At 43.9% G+C, this 13574-nt stretch overlaps 1 protein-coding gene across 1 annotated transcript; it reads left to right on the forward strand.

Annotated features, from left to right (window-relative positions):
* The first annotated feature begins 3299 nt into the window (after positions 1-3299).
* ift27 (intraflagellar transport 27 homolog (Chlamydomonas)) lies at positions 3300-8520 on the forward strand. The gene is made up of 7 exons (XM_023842691.2): positions 3300-3477; positions 4200-4279; positions 5920-5979; positions 6103-6162; positions 7381-7498; positions 7614-7723; positions 8206-8520. Exons 1-7 carry the CDS (start codon positions 3444-3446, stop codon positions 8302-8304), a joined length of 561 nt encoding a protein of 186 aa, XP_023698459.2. The 5' UTR covers positions 3300-3443; the 3' UTR covers positions 8305-8520.
* The last annotated feature ends 5054 nt before the right edge of the window (positions 8521-13574 follow it).

The raw sequence follows: 13574 nt of genomic DNA on the forward strand, positions 1-13574 counted from the left end.
GGGGAGCCCCACTGGGAACCGGCCAGGTGGCATCCTTATAAGATGCCTGAACCACTAAGCGTTCTATTCAGAGAAGCGGTGGCTGTATGTCAAGGTCCCTCAACCCTGTGAAGAAACTTCATTTTGACTGCTTCTACTTCAGACTTAACCATTGGTGAGAATAGAGGATGTAGGGACCAGTAAAGCTGTATGTTACCAAACCAATCTGCCTGTCAATCTCCTGTTCCCTCTAACCATCACCCATAAAACATGAAGTAAAGTTACTTAGACTCCTTTACACAGTGCAGACTCCTGCTTTGAAGGAAGTGATCGATTCTTGCCATGGCCTCGGGTTTGGAGGTGCAGACCCTCATCCCTGCCGGTTCACACTCGGTATCAAACCACTGTAGCGTGTGATGGAGGTCTTGGCTGGGCGATGCCAAAAGTATGACATCGTCTGCAAGTAGCAGGGCTGCCACACAAACAGTAGAGGAGACAAGACACACCCTTTGCCACATGCTAACAGCTACCCTTAACAGTTTCAGTTTTGGGGCTAAGGAAGTAGAAAACCTCTTTCTGCATTCATACTGGGACAGAACACCAGGCAGTAAAGGCGCGGTGTCTCGTACTCCTGCAGCACCACCCACAGAGTGTCACAGGGCATGTGGTCACACGCCTTCTCCAAGTCCACAAAACGCTTATAGACTGTCAGCATATTTGCGCAAACCCTCACACAGCTATGCGAGGGAGAAGAATTGGACCACTATTCGATGACCAGCCTGAAATCCACATTGTTCCTTCTAAACGCAAGGCTAGACTCTCAAATACTCAGGCTTTCCCAGGGAGACTAAGCATGACCGGAATACACCCTCTGGCCACCCTTTCTAAAAATAGGGACCAACATTCTTGTTTTACTGTCATGGGGTACTTTGGGACAGCCCTCCCTCTCCACCGTCTCCCCAGTCTCTCTTTCACCAGCTCCCACTCCTGTGTCTGCCTTTTCGGCAGCTCTGTCAGGACCTCTCAGCTTCCTCATCAGACCCGAATGCAAGCATAGCCCTGAAGGCCACCTCCTTCAGCTTATCGTCTTCTCTCACCACATCTGTCCACCAGGGGGTCCTAGTATTACTGCCATGACAGGCACAGACTGCCTCCTGGCAACAAATCCATCTGTTGATGTATTATCTTATCACATTATATTAGCATTTTACATTAGTATATTTTGGTGGTTGGAACTGCACCTTCATGCCTCACAACCCTGGCTCTGAGTGTGTGGAGTTTCTCTGTATTTGTATGGGTTCCCTCCCCCCCAAAAATAAAAAGGAAATCAGGTCCGACCCGCTTCTTGGGGTATCCCCCAGGCTCCTTACGACCCAGATAAGTAGTATCAATGAATGGATGCATGCATATTAACAATTATTGGTCGTATTATTTTCAGAACTGTAAGTAATGTATAGAACATTTGACAATAGATTGTCAATAAAAATGGATATTGCAAATTAAAGATTGAAATATGATAGGAAATCTGCAATTTCATTGTAGCTGATCATTCACTGGAAGCTCAGCCTAGCTGCTCTGATGTCTAGGTGACTCTTTAACAGCATGAATGTTTTTAATGTGCCGTTTGCCTGACTTGAAAGTCACTTTGGACAAAAGCGTCCTGCGAAATGAAAGTAAATGTAAATGTAATACAGTAAATTATACATTAGGCATGTTAAACTCAGTTCCAAAAGAATTATGAATGGTGTAGTTGCTATTCCAGCCCATTTTCTTCTCACTTTATTGGTCTAATTAGTGTTTAATGTCTGTACTAATCTGTACGGTTAAAAAATATTCCCTGCTAAAATACTGCAGTGAAGTATATATTAACCATATTCATAAATGTAGAGCAAACTTATTCACTCATATAATATACATCTATGGATGAATTATAGTAATACAAATGTGTCTAAAGTGTATTTGTTATCAGTAAATTGTGATGAGATGCAGTGAGGTTTCACTGCCACTATTGTGTAATGTTGTGTGACTTTCGAAAAGTTCACGAGGGTGCGAGTCTGAAAGGCATGTTAACCTCTACTTCCTAAACATAGTGGAGAGGTATTACAGCTCTGCATTTCCACCATAGTGTATAAGTCTAGTCTCATTTTAGGAGCGTACTGATGACATCAGGGGCATCTCTGTGGATTAATAATATTAAATTGCTGACTCGGTATGGTGTAAGGTTTTTTCCAACACATTTGGGAACAATATTGGCTCTCGTTGGAGAAACACTTAACACAAGCTCTGCTGAATAGCAGAATTCTTTGAGCGCACATTCCCTGAGAGAGCCATAATCTTCGTTCTCTGGCTATTGAAAGTTAAAGCTACAGTGAAGGATGGGCTCTGATCTGCACTGCGTTTGCAGTGCAGGATGCCACCTGGTTGTATATCTTTTGCAGGTAAGAACCTGCCCTCAAGAGCTACTCGCGAAATATAATGCGCATACATAGTACAGGAACTCAGATTCTTTGGCGAAATTGAGTGCATCGCAATCAAAATATTTTTCGGCAGATCCAGAGAGTGATACTAACCACATTGAATTTGCTTTTCACTTCTGCTCCTGTCACAATGCATCAGAGGCGCTTGAGCCTCAATGAGCCAATATTATTCAGTCACGAAGAGAATGCAGCACCTGCAGGCTTTTGTTACAGCCAGGCAGCAAGCCACTGCATTCAGCTTAGCGTGTTTGTTGTCACCGAGTCCCCGAGGCCTTGTCATTTTACAAACACCTGGACATCCTGCTGGGCCACAGCCTTCCAGGGATTTTTGAAATAATGGTGGAAATGACTGGTTTTAAAAAAGCAAAACACATTAATAAATTATTTTATATTTTTTCCCTGAAGCCCATCCCAGAAAGGACAGGACACGAGGCAGGGGACACCCTGCACAGGTTGCTGGTACATCACAGGGCAAACATGCACTGCTGGCAATCTAAAGACACCGATTCACCTACCCGCATGCTTTTAGACTACTGGAGGAAACCCACAGAAACACACCTCACATCTGCACACACAGTTGCAATGTTGCCATTGACATCATATGATGTAATTAATTCTCAGGCCAGTACGCAGTAAAGTCGTGTGCTGTACCGAACAGAACTTTAAGGCGTAGGAGTTATTTTATTTTAGTTTTTCTAGATATGATTACAGAACACGTTGTCCAATAAAAAACCTTATTTCAGAATCAGTGATTCGTCTATTGGTCCGCATTATAAGAAGGAGAACCAATAGTATATTTCACGCACCTACACTTTCAGTAAGTTAACCAATGGGGATCGTTCTTTCGGTTGCTAAGAGACGCCTAGCTAAGCTAAGTAACAGGACTAAACTTGATTTCGAGAATGTTTTACCAAAAATAAAACGATTAGAGATACATTTTGGGGTTCGTGCTGACGAATTTTGTATTTTTATGAACCGCATTATACCATGGTGAAGCTGAGAGCGAGGTGCATTGTAGTCGGTAAGCTGTAACAGGGATTAGCTGGCTAGCTGGTTATTTCAGTACAATGTGTATTGCGTCTAGCAGCTAATAGTAATCGGATCTGAAAATCAGACAAAGAGACAAAAAAATCTGATTTCAGCAAATGTCTTTGTCACTTTCGCTTGGAGAATAATAGCTGGATCCTGGATGGATAGCTGAGGATAACTCGAGACTGCTGGCTAGCTTGTTAGCCAGTTTACAGTACAATTGTATGCAATTTCCTTCCAAACTCATTGATTTAATTAGTTATACGAGGGGACAGGATTATATCCCACAAATAAATGGGCTGTACCTGGTGCTATGATCACTCACTATGGATCCAGTAGGTCTTGATTTAAACAATGGTATTGGAAATTAAACGGATTTTACCGTTAACTTTTCGTGCAGAACGTATCATCCGTCTGACTGGCGAACTCGGGACTAGTGCTGAACACGACTTCATCCAAGAGATTTATTTAAGATCCCTATCTAACAAATAATTCCCGTGCAAATTATTTCACCAATCCAAATGGTGGCTCGTAATGGTTGAAGTTGGCACCCTCCACCGGCAAATCTGGCAATAGTTTTGCAGTTGTCTCCTTCTGCTTCCTCAGAACTTACTCTCTTTTAAGTGATTTATCTAGTGTATTTGTTTTGGGGGGTTTTGTGCTTTGTGTGTAGTTTCTTAGAGTTTAACAGCTTAATATGTTGTGTGGGCGCAGGAGATTCGGCCGTGGGGAAAAGTGCCCTGAGTCAGATGTTCCGCAGCGACGGAGCCCATTTCCAGAGGAACTACAGCATGGTGGGCTGCCCGCTTACTGCCTGTATATGGGCCGAATGTGTATTGACAGTAATAATTATGACAGCAATAATAAACATTGCTAAACTTTGTTTTGCAGTGGTGATGCTTAGAACTAACAAAAATTAAAATGTTATTAGCATATATGCGATTATTTAATGTATTTAAAATATATCGTGAATTTTCTGTAAGGGAATTCAATTATAGGGAGCAGGGGCCGGGGGCGTGGTGTTCACGTGGCTGGCTTAACTGAGACCAAAGCCGATGTTCACGCTGCATGAAAGAGGGCTGGCCGGCGAGGTAATTTTAGTTTTACAGGGTGGTTCGGGGGAAATCATTACTATTTATCAGAGAAGCACTACCTGATTGGCTGGTGAACGCCCTTCATTAGCATATGCTACTTGTTTTTTCTGTCTAAGGCAGGGCTGCCCAACCCTGCTCCTGGAGATCTACCATCCTGCCGAGTTTAAGTACAGACTTATTTTAACACACCTGATACAGATAATCAAGCCCTTCAGTAGCATCTCAGTATTAGAGCTAACTTAGCTTCAACGTAGCTGTACTGAGATGCAACTGATGGGCCTGATTATCTGTACCAGGTGTGTTAAATTAGGGCTGTACCTAAACTCTGTAGGGTGGTGTATCTCCAGGAGCATGACTGGACAGCCCTGTTCTAAGGCATTTACTGGCCAATCAGGTAGGCCTTATCTCATGAATATTAATGAGCACTCCCATTCAACCCTGTAAAAAAGGAAATTCACAGCCAGGCATCAACATTTCAAAAGATTTTCCACGCTTTATTTCACAGTTATGGTACCATGCCTATAAGTACCTAATGAAAGACTGTCGGTGAAAGTCAGATATATTAATTAGCTGCACATCAGGACATTCTAATTTGCCAAGTTTATGGATTTTTATTTAGAAATTGTTGACACAGCAGTTGCCTCAATGGCTTTAAATGATTAATAAGTAAATTACCCTGGCCGCAGCTCGGTCACGCTGTGGCATTGTTACTTAACGCTGACAAATGACTTGAGGCAAGAGCAGTTTGTTTACTTTAAATTTTTGCACGTATTATTTGTTAAAACCATCAAAATCAAAAGACACATTTCACCCATGAAAGGATCTCCCCTTCTGCACTGTTTGTGTTTATATACAGCGTTTATATATTTCCCCCTCTTTTCTCAGTGCCTTACTTTACTTTCATAGCCAACAGTCCGGAGGTCTGAGAACAAGCAACTTTCACCACTTTACCCATTTGGTCACCTAAAGTGCTGAATCATCCCTGTTACCTTATTTTGCTTCCGAAGAAAATAAGGAGCCCCTTTCTCAAAATAATTTGTGCAGTTTGGTGAAATGTGTAGTCAATAAATTCTTCGTCAGCGTGTTAGGCTTTTAAGGGAAGTTCGCCAGGACCAGGGGGAGTGTCTCAGTCCCTTTGAATCCTAATACACCTGAGCTTTGGAAAGAACCGAGTGCCTCAGTTCAGAATAAGGACAGTTAGGGTGGAATAGCACAGCGCCCCCTGGGGGGCTTGCAGGGGAATGGAGGCACAGCGCCCCCTAGAGGGCTTGCAGGGGAATGGAGGCAGCATTGAGTTCCAGGGCTGATAATGGTTGACTTTGTGGATTTAATTTCCCCAGACTGCGGGAGTGGAGCTTCTGGTGAAATCTGTGAATATCCCAGACAGCAGCGACAGTGTGGTGAGTCCCCCCCCCCCCCCCCCCATTTGTTAGTTCCATATGGTTCTGATAGGGTCCTACTGGATTTCTGAGTCCTTTGCGTGTCCTTAATCTGCCCGCACCTTTGTTTTGCTTGCTGGGTAGGAGCTGTTCATTTTCGACTCTGCTGGGAAGGAGACCTTCGCAGAACCATGTGAGAAGCTGGTGAGGGCAGCATCATGCCGTTCACTCGTCCTCACTTGACCCAACTTCACCAAAAAACATCTGCCCAGGTCCTTCTAGTCACATTAGTAGCAGTTGGCCAAAATGTCCAGCTTTTCATTGTCTTTGCTAATCCTGCAGTAATATTTCACTTTGTAGATGTTTTTTATCTTAAAGATAAAAATATTTTTTATCTTAAAGAGGCTTAATTGAAACTGAGTTCTGGTGACAGCATACAGTATGTTCTTGGTTTCTGGGTAGCAGTTCGTTTGTGTGGTGACACCGGGACCACACAGCTTTTGGGCTGAGGGCTTTGTTTCCAGCTACATATGTGTGGAATTTGCATGTGGATTGGTGAATTGGGGCGCTTCTCCACCACACCGGGTACCGTACTTTTGGGACTTTAAGAAAGTCCCAAAAGTACAGTACTTCAAGGTGTTGGTTTTCCACTGGCGTAAAAACTGGTACCAGCGTTGAATGACATCATAACGCGAGGCAGGTTGTAGATGTTGTACTAGCATCCCAAATAGGGTGTTCTCTGTAATTACTAAATGCAAATGTCAACCTCATGCATGTGTTACGATTTTAATTTTATGCCTTACTTATTTCTGTCATTAGGGCAGTCATAGTTCTAGGGTGTTACATTAATACAATTCCAATGATCAATTTTCTGAAAGGAGAGAACTTTATACCAAAAGTTATTCATGTAGTACAACCAAAACCATATGCCTCTATTTTCCCTTCGTAGGTATCCTGCCGTATGAAGGCATAACACGGTAACTACACTGACACTGAAACTGAGAAAAGGGGCTTCAGAGTTTGACTGTCTAACTGAATGTGTAGCAAATCAGTAAATGATAGTGTTCTCTTCAAAACTGAGCACTTTGAGATTTGTTTTAATGAAAAGTGCATTATAAATAAAATTTATTATTATTATTATTATTATTACAATACAACTAATATTTTGTCCCAAGATAAAACACAGCCTAAGAGATCCAATTTTGGTCATAGCTGCAAATATGCAGTTACTTTCTTTTGCCTTTGTACAGCAGTATTGTGGGGGCAGAGTTTGTAAGTGTTGTAGCTACAAACCAGGAGTTGGGTGTAGCAGCTGTTGTCCGTCTTTGGCGTCAGGAGTAACGTCAGCTCTGATAGGAGTAGTAGGGCATCCTGGCGTGAAGGGCCCAGAGCTCACAGCTGTGTCTGTCCCCCTTTCCTTAGTGGGGGCAGCCGTCAGTGCTGTGCCTAGTCTTTGATCTGACCAGTGAGGCGTCGTTCAGGAATTGCGGTCGCTGGTTGGAGCGGGTGAGGACAAACAGCCAGGGCCAGCAAGTCCCAGGTAAGCTGGATGAGAAGGGCTGGGATATTGGATGGGGGAGGGGAGGCGGACTTACCTGCAGCGGGTGGGGGTGGCAGCCGGCCCACTGATGGTCACGTGCATTTATACCATGCAGGGGTGCTCGTGGGCAACAAGTCGGACCTCTCGTCGCGGCGGGAGGTGGAGAAGGCCGTGGCCCAGAACTGGGCCCAAAGCCAGGGCCTAGAGTACCACGAGACCTCGGCTGTGAGTTTACATGCCCTCCCACACGTGCGGCGGCTGTCCTGCCCCCTCTGGCAGCAGCGCTGAGCTCTGCTCACACCTTCGTAAGCGCTGTCACACCCCTCAACCTGTAGGAAAGATGCTGGGGCTGTACATCCACCGGCTGATGCTGTTTATTTGGGACACAGATTTCGCTACCATAGTCCTGCTTTATTCCCCTCACCCTTATGACACCCTTAACCCCTAACCCAGCCCTAAAGGTAACCATAAGTAACCAAACAAATACAATATTTTTGGGCATTTTTAGTTTTTTGATTGCAGTTACAGATTTTTATAAAATTTCCCCTTATGGGGACTGATAAAATGGTCCCCACAATGTCAAAATAACAGGTTTTTGTGATATTGTGGGGACATTTGGTCCCCACAATGTAATACATACGTAATACATGCACACACACACATACACATATTCAGGCTGTGTGTGTATGACTGCCTGTGTGTTACAGAAGGAGACTGAGACCTGCGAAGCCCCCTTTGTCAGTCTCGCCCAAGCTTTCTACAGCATGTACCAGGACCGGATTCAGGTGATCCACAGCCTGGCCTAAATCTGCAAATCCCGCACACTCTCCACACCCAAAAGTAACATAAACCTGGACTGGAATCTTCCGCCATGGCTTTCAGGAGCTTTGAAGTGCAGAGACTTCAGTGTCATTCTGTTAATGAATTTCTGTATATTTATAATTTTGTAATTCTATTTGAGCTTTTACATCACTAAATTTGTTGTTGTCAGACTCTTATTAAAAAGCGAGTTGTTTTTGTTACCATTGGTGGCGTTTTTTGATCAACCAGTAACAGCACTTGCCATGACAGCCTCTGATGCACTGTAGACTTCATCTCGTAATGAATGTTTTTTCTCGGTGGTGGATAAAGGGGTGTGGGTTGTAACGAAACTCTGAGCTCAGTTCTTAGGAGGTACCCTGCTGTTGGATACCGTCATCATTTAACTTTGTTCAGCAAAGCAGCAGTCGTAGAAAGAGTTTAAAATCATGTGACCGTGAGGACGGCTTGGCAGTCTACAAATGCCAAAGGAAAAAAAATGAATTTCCTCTGTTTTCCCATTTCACTGGTTCTGCAGCAGGTCCAGCCTAGTTAAACTTTAACCCGCTGACCTGACAGAGGGCACTTGGCTGTATTTGTGATGTGTGCTATGATATAATGGATTTTAAACAGTATGTTATATCATATGCCCCAGTGCATTGTGGGAAAACCTGTTGGCTGGTCAGGAAAAAAAAACTGTGAACTTCTGTGTCCTCCTGGGATGGTGAGATGTTCCCAATGTGTGTCACGTGAAATTCCAGCACAGCACTATATATCCTTGGATATTTTCAGAAGTTCCGCCTTTGGCCAATAATGAAAATAAAGTTATTCTCAAATTTAATTCAGGTCAAAATCCTATATCTGTTCGTTTTTCATAGCTGACAAGGTCGACCATTCCACTTAGCCTATCGTAATCTGCTTCAAAGCAGCCTCATCATTAAGTCAAGGGGTGTTGTACATGTCTGGTGAAAGGCCATAAATATTAAAAATGCATGTTGGTTTCTGAAAATGTGAGGTTTCCCGAAAGCTTAAGGGAATGGAACTGTGCTTCAGAGTACAGACACCCTTTGAGGTGGGCCTTTTGCAGACAGCTTTGTGCAAAATTGACTTGCGACTCCTGGTAAGCAGCCGTGTTGAATACTTATGTACTGTAATTATATCTGTTTACGAGCCCAGGCACAGCAGCAGAGTCCAGGAGTGACTTCTGCCCCACGGGGGGGGGGGGGTGGGTGGATGTGTGATGGGGCCGTTTGCCGCAGACCTCCTGGACCCCCCCCCCCCTCCCCCATTCCCCGGTTCTTCTGCATGCCATTTTTTTCTTTTTTTTGATGCCCTCAAAACGATTTGTGTTGGATCTGCGGAGGATGTGGCCTGGGGTACGAGAACCTGTGCCCTGCTGCCTTTCACAAGGCAGGAGCCTGAGTGTGAAGATCGCAGCTATCAAAATGCTGTTCGGGCTCTATCCCACCCCCCATGTGTAACATCATTTGTCCGCATTCCCTTGGCCGGGGGAGACCGACAGTGTTATTAAACCTGCTGGGCTGCAGCTCCTGTGCACTGCTGTGCACCTATTAGTATTCCACACCTGTTTTCTGAGGCGCAACCTTAACTGCCATTGACTCTCCAGGGCCCTTGTTGTAGTGCCAGGTGCCACCACAAGAGGGTGCATGAGATAAAGTTTTCAGACTGATTTGTAAAAAGGGAATTTCACTTTTTTTTTCCTGCCCTTGCTGTTTAACCTTGTTTTCATACCCTTTTTTGCCCCTTTGTAACTTATTTGTTCTGGTGCAATAAGCCAATCATATTAGCCCCGCATCAAATGTTGTCTTTTACACCCGACACATGAACATCCATCTCGTCAGTGAGGAACAGCTTCAACCCCGACAAGCAGAGACAGGACTGCAGATCGAACATTAATTGGCATGGTTCATCACCTGTCCAATAGTGGTGGTGTAGCTGGCAGCCCATCAAACAGGACAGAGCTCGCTCTCTCTCTATCTCATTCTCTCTCTCGATTCCGGGAGACACCAAGACTTTCTTCTGGGTCTGGAGTTAAAGTCACTTTGCCACTGAGGTGTCAGGTCTTCTCTTTCTGCATTCCCGCTATGCCGGAACCGTATATGGTCCCGCTGCCATTAAGACACAAATTCAGCCATTTACATATCTTCTTTCTTTGAACAGAAGACAGAGGAGGTGACTTACAGTCTGACGTCACGGGTTTGAGCTCAGCCCAGGGTTGTGCTGAATTAGCTCCTATCTCCTTTTTTTCCCCTGTCCAGCAGCTTCTCCGCTCTGTGAAAGTACTTACTGTTCTATTGCCCCGAACAGTCCCTGACCCAAAAACGCAGGTGAGCGCCTTTTCTGCAGCTGTTCCCTGGCTCCACGGTGTTTCGTTAACACGCATCCCCAGCAGCTTCCCAGCTAGCCACGGCCTGAGCAAATGATACACGTGATCGGTGAGTGTGGACTTGCACCGGAATGCTGTCACACATGCTCTCTGATAGGGCAAATGGGCACAAGCCTTGGGTTTTTCTGGCTTAAGTGATCTCTCCAAGAAATAGGAATCTCTATAAAGGTGGTGCGGTTATACATCAGGCTGAATTCATTTAGAATTAATTTAAAAAATCTATTGAAAATGTTAAAGACCCAAAACGTCTAGAATATCATTTGGTCTTGGTGGGTTTATGCAACAAGTATTTTTTTCCCCTATTAGAAGAATCAACAATTCGTCCTCCAAGCCAAAAGGGGGTGGTATGCTGATCTTGCCTTCACTACGCTCACTGTTACCCTACACTATTCTTCCACCCTGTTCTTTCTTACACGGCTGAGACATACTAGGCTTTGATCATCCCACCAGGAGAGAGGATGCACGGCAGCGAGAGAGTGAAGTATAGAGATTTCCACATGCTAACACAGAAGCACTCAAACTGTGATGCTCCACACTAAATCGCAAGGAGAGAATGTATGCGACTATGCAGTGGGGCTGACAGTCACAGATACACTCAGCATATATTCATATCTTGTCTAAAAAGCTTGTGTTCATAAATTCTCCAGACCTTACGCGGGGAGGAATGACATGTACTAATATACAGCTAGTGTGTAAAATGGAGGATGTGGCTGCATTTACACATTGAAAGAAGTCTTATTTACTTGCTGTGCTTTGAAGTATGCTGGAGCAGAGCACAGACAGTCATGTTTTTCCACAGGATAAAACAATGAAGTCTCCCATGTAATTCAGGCAAGGCGGTAAAACCATCCAGCACAAGTACAGTTATGGTCGAATGGGCTGCCGAATCTCACGCATGTGGCGTGACACTTGTGCCTTCAGGATTTCACGTTCATGCAAGAAATTTTACAGCAAATCTATATGATTCCATTATAAACGTAAAATTAGCTCAATCAGAAGCTTTGGGGCAATTTTCAAACCCTAAGGATTATTTTCAAGGTAATAAAATTGTTTCATACATGTAAATGTGTGTGCAGACTTGCCTCAAATTGAAAATCTCATGCCAGCCAGCTGACCAAAGTTCTCAACCCCGGTTCACAACTACTGTCATTCATTCAAGTCGTCATCCCTAATCCAGCCTGAGTGTGCTTTTACGGGGATGGATGGGCCTAGGATTAGGAGATGGGATACAGAAATTCAGGGAAGGAAGGAAGGAAAAGCAAGAATGACAGGAAGGACGAAAAGACAGGGGGAACTGAATCAGGGAAAACATATTTGTCCGTCTGCCACTGAATAATAATTATTAGTCTTGTATAGATATACAAATTTAGGTAATAATATATATAACAATGTCAGAGACAATACCATATAAATCCATCCATCCATCCATCCATTAACTTCCGCTTGTCCGAGGTTGGGTCGCAGGGGCAGCAGTCTCAGCAGGACCATATAAATCCATGTAAAATATTTGTATAATCTGTGTCTGTGATAGGCTAATCTGTGCATTGTTACATACATTTTACGCATTTATGAGATACTAAACGTTTTGTGTGTATTCTGATGGCCTTCATGAGTCATCTGTGGCTTTCGCAAAACTCCCGTTTAATCTCTCGTGGGGAAAGTCGTGATGCAGAAGGATCAACCGTGTCCACGTTGACCCTGGTAGTTTAACATCCTGAACTATAATCGTACCTGATGATGTCTGCCTTGCACGTGCTGAATTTCAGCTCCGGCAATGAATGTAGTCCAGGAGTCGGCAGGACTATTTTCAGTCGTCTTCCTAGGTTCCATTAGCCTCCCACCAAAGATATGGTCATGTGAGCCCAGATCTTCTCACCGGTTTCATAAGCAGATCGTGTCTTCCTATAAACTTGCCCCCCCCCCCCCCCTAACAGGTTGCTGGGGGTGCCAGCATTATCAACACGGCCTCATCATTTAGCATGCCCACACATCTGCAGGTAGAGTTCGACACTATTCTACAAGCACATTATAGTTTCCATGAAACCCCAAGTTTTGGAGAATCAGGCCCACTCTTTATTATTATTTCTGGGCCCCCATGACAAAACCAACACTGGGCCCTCTGCTACCCCCCTCCCCAGAAGAGTCCCTGGCCCTCTTGTCTTGAAAACGATTTGAAATAAGACACTCTGGAAGAGTCACAGACCACAACGCCAGATAACAGACATAGAAGGCTGATTTGCATGTAATGCTGTGGTTACCTGGACCATCCAGTTAAGTACCTGTTAAAAAAAGGCTCAGTAATCATGCTTTGTGACCCACAGACAAGCCACGTACTGGACCTCTCATTAAGTCATTAGAAGCCCTGCACGGGTCACAGAGATTAAGGAAAAAAACGGACCGGGATCATTTTTGTTCCCTCTGGGGTTCCAATTTTATTCATCACGGGGTCTGGATGCATCTAAGTTTAGGACTGTTCAGTTTTGGCACCTTTAATGACCGTTTCTGTTTGGACAACACAACGCAACTCAGAGCAGAAAAATATGGCTAAGGCTGTGTGAGCTTTCAAATCGAAAAAAAGGACACATGTACAAAGAAATTAAAAATTAAAAAAGGTCATTTGCTCATTGCAGTTTGCTTTTCCTTCCAAAGCATAAAATAAATGAAAACCCCACCAAAAAAAAATCATAAAAAAGACAAGTACAATTACAGACAAAACGTAAACATTTTAAACTCGGCGTCATCATTTTTTTTCCTTATAATTACCAATAACCTTTAAAACTTAAGTTTCTCAAGAGCAGATTTGCTGTAAATTTTTAGCATGCATGTAAATTTGTGAGTCACTCAGCTTCAGCTCCTGTAGTATTTAATACT

This window comes from Paramormyrops kingsleyae, chromosome 5, assembly GCF_048594095.1.
Source record: "Paramormyrops kingsleyae isolate MSU_618 chromosome 5, PKINGS_0.4, whole genome shotgun sequence".
In the NCBI taxonomy this organism is placed as follows: Eukaryota; Metazoa; Chordata; class Actinopteri; order Osteoglossiformes; family Mormyridae; genus Paramormyrops; species Paramormyrops kingsleyae.

Excerpts from the sequence above, each read along its gene's own strand:
- ift27 (XM_023842691.2), top strand. The coding sequence starts at position 3,444 with ATGGTGAAGCTGAGAGCGAGGTGCATTGTAGTCG. Across the intron at positions 3,478-4,199 it reads AGCGAGGTGCATTGTAGTCG|GAGATTCGGCCGTGGGGAAA; the intron begins GTAAGCTGTAAC and ends GTGTGGGCGCAG. Across the intron at positions 6,163-7,380 it reads CAGAACCATGTGAGAAGCTG|TGGGGGCAGCCGTCAGTGCT; the intron begins GTGAGGGCAGCA and ends CCCTTTCCTTAG.